The 8,189-nt window shown below is 41.1% G+C and overlaps 1 protein-coding gene across 6 annotated transcripts in view; it reads left to right on the forward strand.

Annotated features, from left to right (window-relative positions):
• LOC106874488 (phosphatidylinositol 4,5-bisphosphate 3-kinase catalytic subunit beta isoform) overlaps positions 1–7,937 on the forward strand; it is a 143,359-nt gene extending 135,422 nt beyond the window's left edge. For 5 of the 6 annotated variants that reach the window (XM_089360824.1, XM_089360821.1, XM_089360822.1 and 2 more), the window contains 5 exons: positions 608–686; positions 1,155–1,310; positions 4,990–5,107; positions 5,784–5,926; positions 7,586–7,937. In XM_089360824.1, coding sequence (XP_089216950.1) covers positions 608–686; positions 1,155–1,310; positions 4,990–5,107; positions 5,784–5,926; positions 7,586–7,853 — 764 coding nt within the window. In that variant the 3' untranslated portion in view covers positions 7,854–7,937. The remainder of the gene's footprint in view (positions 1–607; positions 687–1,154; positions 1,311–4,989; positions 5,108–5,783; positions 5,927–7,585) is intronic. The other variant, XM_089360825.1, reaches the window with a different exon arrangement.
• The last annotated feature ends 252 nt before the right edge of the window (positions 7,938–8,189 follow it).

The raw sequence follows: 8,189 nt of genomic DNA on the forward strand, positions 1-8,189 counted from the left end.
GCACCCAGTATTTTTTGTAAGGTGGTTGGTGTTAGGAAGGGCATCCCGTCTTAGAATTCTTGCCAAGAATGGAATGTACACACAAGATGTGGTCCTCTGGCTTATATGGGAGGTCAGTTACTGAACCAGAACGGACTCAGACTCTGATGACCCATCCAACCCATTCCAGCATAGAAAACAGATGTAAGATGATGATGATGATGATGATGTGTCTTCAACAACACCATAAAACATACCATCCTGTTTTTAAGATGTTAGGATTGTGATGTGAGGCACAACCTTGATCATTGGACATTAGATAAAAACCAATTTGTTACTTTTTATTGTTGTTAGTCAACCCAGATTGAGCAGATCTAATTCAAAGGCATTCCAGCGATGAACTCTGTTATTTTGAAGTCTGTATGTTTTGACTATATTGTCGAATGGCCCTTTCATGATTCAAGAGATATATTAGCTACTATTTTTAGCAGTTTGAACAACCATGTATTGGCTAGATATATTACAGTGATGGCTGTGATGTGTTGGTAGTGCTGATAGCGATGATGGTGGTGGTGGTGACGGCGTTGTTGTTGTTTCTTTATATTTCTATGGAATACTCTTTCTGCAGACCTCCGACAAGACATGCTGGCGCTGCAAATTATCCAAATTGTTGACTCCATTTGGCAAGAAGAAGGTGTGGATCTCAAGTAAGTTAACATTGAACCATTGGTTTATTGTACACCTATATATTGCTTAGCCCCTGACTGTTGTTTAACCTCAGTACAGCCATAATTCAACAAATCCAGGATAAAAGACATTGCTTTTTTTAAGACAGTATGGTGTGATTTGAAGAGGAGACCCATCAAACCAAGTAAAATCACAGTTGTGGCAGATACCAGTGTTACACAAATGGCACCCATGCTGGGGGGCACATAAAAGCACCCATTATACTCTTTGAGTGCTTGGCATTAGGAAGGGCATCCAGGTGTAGAAACCATGCCGAATCAGACTGGAGTTTGGTGCAGCCTTCCAGCTTACCAGCCCTGGTCAAACCATCCAACCCATGCCAGCATGGACAACGGATGCTAAATGATAATGATGATGTAATGAATTTTTTCATTGTATTTCATCCCATGTAACAAATTATTCTTTTTTTTCTGGTTTGTCTTTTCCAGAATGAACCCGTATGGTTGTCTGTGTACTGGAGAAAACACTGGAATGATTGAGGTGGTTTCCAATGCTGAAACCATAGCTTCTATCCAACGCAAATATTATGGGACTGATAAATGTGTTTACGAATGGCTGAAACAGCACAATACCACTGATGAAAAGTAATTCCTACCATCAATATACTCTCTTTCATATTCTTTTGTTCTGGCATGTACCTGCACACACACACAGTCATACACACATGTACAGTCATGCATGTGTGATCACACACACACACTCACATGCATGCACAGGCAGTCGTACACATATGTGATCACACACACATGCGCAGTCACATACATTCACAATCACTTGCATGAAATCACACATGGAATGACCCAAACACATGTACAATCACACACATACAGACAGGCAATTGGTACAGGCTGTGTGGCAAGAAGTTTGCTTCCCAACCTCATGATTCTGGGTTCAGTCCCACTGTGTGGCACCTTTGGGCAAGTGTCTTCTGCTATAGCCTCAAGCCAACCAAAGCCTTATAAGTGGATCTGGTCAATAGAAACTGAAAGAAACTTGCCATATGTACATACATACTGCATGTATGTATGTACATGGTTATAAATGAAGATATTAATTTAAGTAATGGGTAATGAAAAAGTGGAAGTATAATGGCCCAGTGGTTAGGGCAGCAGACTCACGGTCGGAGGATCGCAGTTTCGATTCCCAGAGCGAGCGTTGTGTGTGTTTATTGAGCGAAAACACCTAAAGCTCCACGAGGCTCTGGCAGGGAGTGGTAGCGACCCCTGTTGTACTCTTTCGCCCCACCTTTCTCTCATTCTTTCTTCCAGTTTCTTGAGTAACGCTGCGACGGACAAGTGTCCCATCTAGCTGGTGGGGAACACATCATCATCATCATCATCATCGTTTAACGTCCGCTTTCCATGCTAGCATGGGTTGGACGATTTGACTGAGGACTGGTGAAACCGGATGGCAACACCAGGCTCCAGTCTGATTTGGCAGAGTTTCTACAGCTGGATGCCCTTCCTAACGCCAACCACTCAGAGAGTGTAGTGGGTGCTTTTACGTGTCACCCGCACGAAATGGTGTCTTTTATGTGCCACCCGCACAAGCCAGTCCAGGGGCACTGGCAACGATCTCGCTCGAAAATCCTACAGGAGCCAGTCAGGCGGTACTGGCAACGGCCACGCTCAAAATGGTGCATCTCATGTGCCACCCGCACAAGAACCAGTCCAGGGGCACTGGCAACGATCTTACTTGGCTTGCCGGGTCTTCTCACGCACAGCCCATTTCCAAAGGTCTCGGTCCGTAGTCATCGCCTCGGTGAGGCCCAATGTACGAAGGTCTTGCCTCACCACCTCAGCCCAGGTCTTCCTGGGCCTACCTCTTCCACGGGTTCCCTCAACTGTTAGGGTGTGGCACTTTTTCACGCAGCTATCCTCCTCCATTCTCACCACATGTCCATACCAGCGCAATCGTCTCTCTTGCACGCCACAACTGATGCTTCTAATGTTCAGCTTTTCTCTCAAGATACTTACACTCTGACGGGTATTCACATTGACATTACACATCCAACGGAGCATACTGGCTTCATTCCTTGCGAGCTTACGTATGTCCTCAGCAGTTACAGCCCATGTTTCACTGCCATGTAGCATGGTTGTTCGTACGCATGCGTCATACAGTCTGCCTTTTACTCTGAGTGAGAGTCCCTTTGTCGCCAGCAGGGGTAAGAGCTCTCTAAACTTTGCCCAGGCTATTCTTATTCTAGCAGCTACACTTTCAGCGCACCCACCCCCACTACTAACTTGGTCGCCCAGATAGCGGAAGCTATCGACTACCTCTAGTTTTTCACCCTGGAATGAGATAGAAGTTGTTTCCTGTTTGTTTGCAGTCTTTATTGCACCTGAACATCTGCCACAAACAAAAACTAACTTGCTAGTTAACCTGCCTTTGATGTTGCTGCACCTCTTATGTGTCCATAGCTTGCACCGGGTACATCTTATAGAGTTACTACCTACTCCTTTTCTACATACTGAGCAGGGCCATCTACCTGAAGGGGTTTGTGTTTTATCTACCTTCCTACTTATTAGGATTTTGGTTTTAGCTAGGTTGACTCTAAGGCCCTTCAATTCTAGACCTTGCTTCCACACCTGAAACTTCTCCTCTAGTTCTGATAGTGACTCCGCAATTAGGGCAAGGTCATCAGCATAGAGGAGCTCCCAGGGGCAACCTGTCTTGAACTCCTCTGTGATTGCCTGGAGGACTATGGTAAATAATAGGGGGCTGAGGACGGAACCTTGGTGGACCCCTACCTCTACCCGGAATTCATTTCCAACCCTCACCTTACTGGCCGCATCTCTGTACATGGCTCGCACAGCTCTCACTAGCCATTCTTCTATCCCAAGTTTCCTCATTGATCACCAGATAAGGGATCGGGGGACCCTGTCAAAGGCTTTCTCCATGTCAACGAAAGCCAGGTACAGAGGTTTATCCTTGGCTAGGTATTTCTCTTGCAACTGTCTCACTAGAAATAAGGCATCAGTAGTGCTTTTACCTGGCACGAACCCAAACTGCATCTCATCTAAATTGATTCGCTCCCTAATTAGTTGGGCTATGACCCTCTCTGTAACTTTCATAACCTGATCTAACAGCTTGATGCCTCTGTAATTATTTGTATCTAAAGCGTCCCCTTTACCTTTGTAGCAGTTGACTATGATGCTGCTACACCAGTCATAGGGTATGACTCCTTCGTGTATCACCTGGTTCGTAATACGGGTGACTAGGCTATAGCCAACACTGCCAGATATTTTGAGCATCTCTGCAGTGATAGAAACCGGGAAACTGGGCCCATGAGCCTGGCTAAGCTTTCAAAAAGGTGCATAAAAAGAAAAAAAATAAGGGGTAATAAAACAAGGTAAATTGTACTACAATAATGAAGATCTAATACTTCAAGAGAGATTATAAAGTTTCATAGTATATAAAAAGCAAAGAAGATAAAACAGCTCCATACTGGTTACCTAGCAGCTGTTAATAGCGAGTATTTAGTTGTATTTCTGGCTTAGTTAATACAGGTGTAGTTAGTAAACTGTAGGTATGATAATTCACTAACAGGATAAATGTAATTAGAAGTAATAAAATAATATACCAATGTACCAATATTGGTATTTATCTGTAGTTGCTGTATATGCATCTTAATTTTGACCCAACCCGGTGCCATACCATTTAAGTGTCTTATTCAGCTGAATCTTAATATATTATATAATATATATATATACACCCATATTGAATGGTGAGAATGAGTTAATATTGAACAGTGAGAACGAGTGCTAAACACTGCATTGGTGGGTAAATATTCTTTATTTGTGGCTTAACAAGTCAACTATTGGTTTCATTTAGAAGAAATCTCTCAACAATTATCAAGCCTTCCACATGGAAACATTGATACTCAAGTACCAGTGTTCCTATGTAGCAGGCTTCATAATCATTGAGAGATTTCTCTCTACCTGAAACCACTGATAGCCTTGTTAATGCAAAAAAAATATGTATATATATATATTTATGTATATGTGTGGCCCCTGGTTTGTTTGCATCCTTGAAACTTAGCAGTACCATTGATTTTTAATGCCATAGATACTGGTGGAAAAGCCACCAACCTTAGGGACCTTTGCTGTTCAAATGCAGACCAGTAATATTAAATCATTCCCTGTCCAGTGTCACTTTTTTCTTTATGTTATTATTGTAATTATTGTTTTCTAACTAAATCTTTTTTCTTTTACAATTATATAAACCAAATGTAAAATGTAATTCTTCTGTCTCTTCTTCCAGATTAGCAAAAGCAGTCACAGACTTTTCTCTCTCCTGTGCTGGTTACAGTGTCATCACCTACGTCTTGGGAATTGGTGACCGGCATAACGACAATATCATGATCAAAACCAATGGCCAGGTAAGATACAAAATACATTCGATGTCTATGAAGAACTGTTTCAAAAGTTCTGAGCATGAGTGTGATCCCTAATTCTTTTTTCCTTTTAATTGTCTTATATTGGTGGATGGCACTGTGTGGTTAACAAGTTTGCTTCTGAACCATAAACCATGTTGTTTCAAGTTCAGTTCCAAAACCACATGCAGGGCATTTTGAGTGGTAAATGTCTTCTCCTAAGGTCCTAGACCAATCAAAGCTTTGTGAATAGATTTTGGAGAAAGAGTCTGCAAGAAGCCCATTGTGTATACGTGTGTGTGTGTGTGATCATCCTTACCATCATCATTTAATGTCTGTTTTCCATGTACACTATCTACAAGAGCCCGGATAATTTTGAATTTGTGACGATTTGTCTCACTATCCAAGCTGTCACACAAATGTCTTAAGCACACACCCATACCTGCTAATTGATATATATAACGAATGTTACAATTATGTCTTAATGATCCAATGGTTAACACATTTGGATCTTAGTCAATTCACAGTGACCCTATGAACGACAGGAGATGCTTCAGGAACCCATGAGGTAACAGCTTAGCATCCAAGCAATTCAGAAGCCCAAACCAAACCCTATAAATTATTAGAGTGGGACCCTGTTGATATAAGGTTATCTTTCACTTTTGTTTTACTCTCATTCCAGCTTTTTCACATAGATTTTGGTCACATTTTGGGCAACAAGAAAAAGAAATTTGGTGTTAAACGAGAAAGGGTACCATTTGTGCTGACATCACATTTTGTTTATGTCATTAAAAATGGTGAAGGCCAGAATGATAATTTCCAAAAGTAAGTGATGTTTTGTTCTTTTCCTTGTTTCTATTTTCGTGAACAAGTTTCTTTCTATATCATGTGGGCATGTTGTTTTGTCTATCTATTTGTCTACTTGTATACTTTTTCTCTTCTCCAACATGACAGCATGAGAAATAGACGCAGTACAACTGTTACTGTGGTAGCTTTTTTAGATTAGCAATATTGTACATATTATTTTGGTTTTACATTAGGTAAACCATATTCCTTTCAGCTTTTCAACTGGCCATGTTCAGCCTAAAATATTCTACCTGTTCTATGTTAAAACTGGCCAGATCTGGCTTTTCACACCTTCCTGACAGTGTCATTCAAAACATAAACAATCACAGGATGGTAGCTTAAGCAGTGTTGTGTATAAACACAACATTATTGCAGGTACAAAAATATTCCCCCAAGCATATTCGAACCCAGAAAAAAAGTCAATCGCTGCCAGTCACTGTGTTTTGTTAGAAAGAAAATTTCTTGTTGTGGACCATTTGTCAGTGAATGGCTTCCTTACGGGTTCCAATTTGTCCCAAGAATATTTGAACTGGTAATAACCTTGTATGGAGTGGGTGTGTGGTAAGTAGCTTGCTCACCAACCACATGGTTCTGGGTTCACTCCCACTGCGTAGCACCTTGGGCAGGTGTCTTCTACTATAATCTTGGGCCGACCAAAGCCTTGTGAGTGGATTTGGTAGATGGAAACTGAAAGAAGCCCGTTGTATATATATATATATATATATATGTGTGTCTGTGTTTGACCCCCACCATCGTTTGACAACCGATGCTGGTGTGTTTACATCCCCGTAACTTAGCGGTTCAGCAAAAAGAGAGCGATAGAATAAGCCAAAGAATAAATCCTGGGGTCAATTTGCTCGACTAAAGGCGGTGCTCCAGCATGGCTGCAGTCAAATGACTGAAACAAGTAAAAGAGTAATCACATCATTGAAATTTCAAATCTATGATATAATGCATGATTAGTTCAAAACAATGTGAATCAACATGTGTTACATTCACTAGTGTAGCTGGGGTTGGAGAGTGTGGGCAGTAGGGGGTGGAACTTTTAAAGGGGCACCACTTTTGGGTTTGCTGTAGGCAACGTGCTTTTTGTGGGGTCCAGGGGCAGCACACACTGTAGCTACGCTAGTAGTTACATTTGAGAAAGTAATCTGAATGTTTAAGGGTTGTTGGCACTCCGTCGCTTCCGACGTCGAGGGAGGGTTCCAGTTGATCCGATCAATGGAACAGCCTGCTCGTGAAATTAACGTGCAAGTGGCTGAGCACTCCACAGACACGTGTACCCTCAAAGTAGTTCTCGGGGATATTCAGCATGACACTGTGACAAGGCTGACCCTTTGAATTACAGGCACAACAGAAACAGGAAGTAAGAGTGAGAGAAAGTTGTGGTGAAAGAGTAGAGCAGAGTTCGCCACCATTCCCTGCCGGAGCCTTGTGAAGCTTTAGGTGTTTTCGCTCAATAAACACTCACAACACCCGGTCTGGGAATCGAAACTGCGATCCTATGACCGCAAGTCCGCTGCCCTAACCACTAGGCCATTGCACCTCCACATGCCATTTATATTTTGACAAGAAATCATCATTCAAACTGCTAAAACATTCATCCTAAAAGTATTTTTGTTGTTGTTGTCTTCGCAGGTTTGAAGAGAATTGCCAATTAGCCTATATGATTCTTCGTCGTAGGAGTCACATTTTGATTACACTGTTTAATTTGATGCTGCAATCAGGTTTGCCTGAACTTTCCTCTGACAAAGACGTCGAATACTTGCGAAAAGCCTTGGCGCTTGGTGCATCCGATCAAGAAGCATCTCAACAATTTCGTGCCAAACTAAAAGAAGCTCAAAATAAATGCTGGACGACTGAACTGAATTGGTGGTTCCACTCACGAGCTGTTGACAATACTTAAGATATTTTTAATCTGTTTCATTTTTTTTTTATATTCTAAGTAAAAAAAAAACAAAAAAAAACAAAACTTCCTATATTCCAAAAATGAGTAAATGAACAAAAATCAGGTAACAAAATCGAAAAAAAAAAAAAAAAACCCCATCAAAACAAAACAAAACAAAGAGATACTTTTTATTTTAATCCACAAAATTAAAGGATGCCGAAAAAATCAGAAGAAAATTTTTAAAAAAATGATTAAGTGAAATATGAAACGAAAATGGAAAAAAAGATTAAAAAAATGTTGCTGAAAGTGAACAAATGTCTTATTTTTTTAACTTCTCTGACCCCTAATAAATCC

Source organism: Octopus bimaculoides, chromosome 12 (assembly GCF_046866305.1).
Source record: "Octopus bimaculoides isolate indiv1 chromosome 12, ASM4686630v1, whole genome shotgun sequence".
Classification (NCBI taxonomy): domain Eukaryota; kingdom Metazoa; phylum Mollusca; class Cephalopoda; order Octopoda; family Octopodidae; genus Octopus; species Octopus bimaculoides.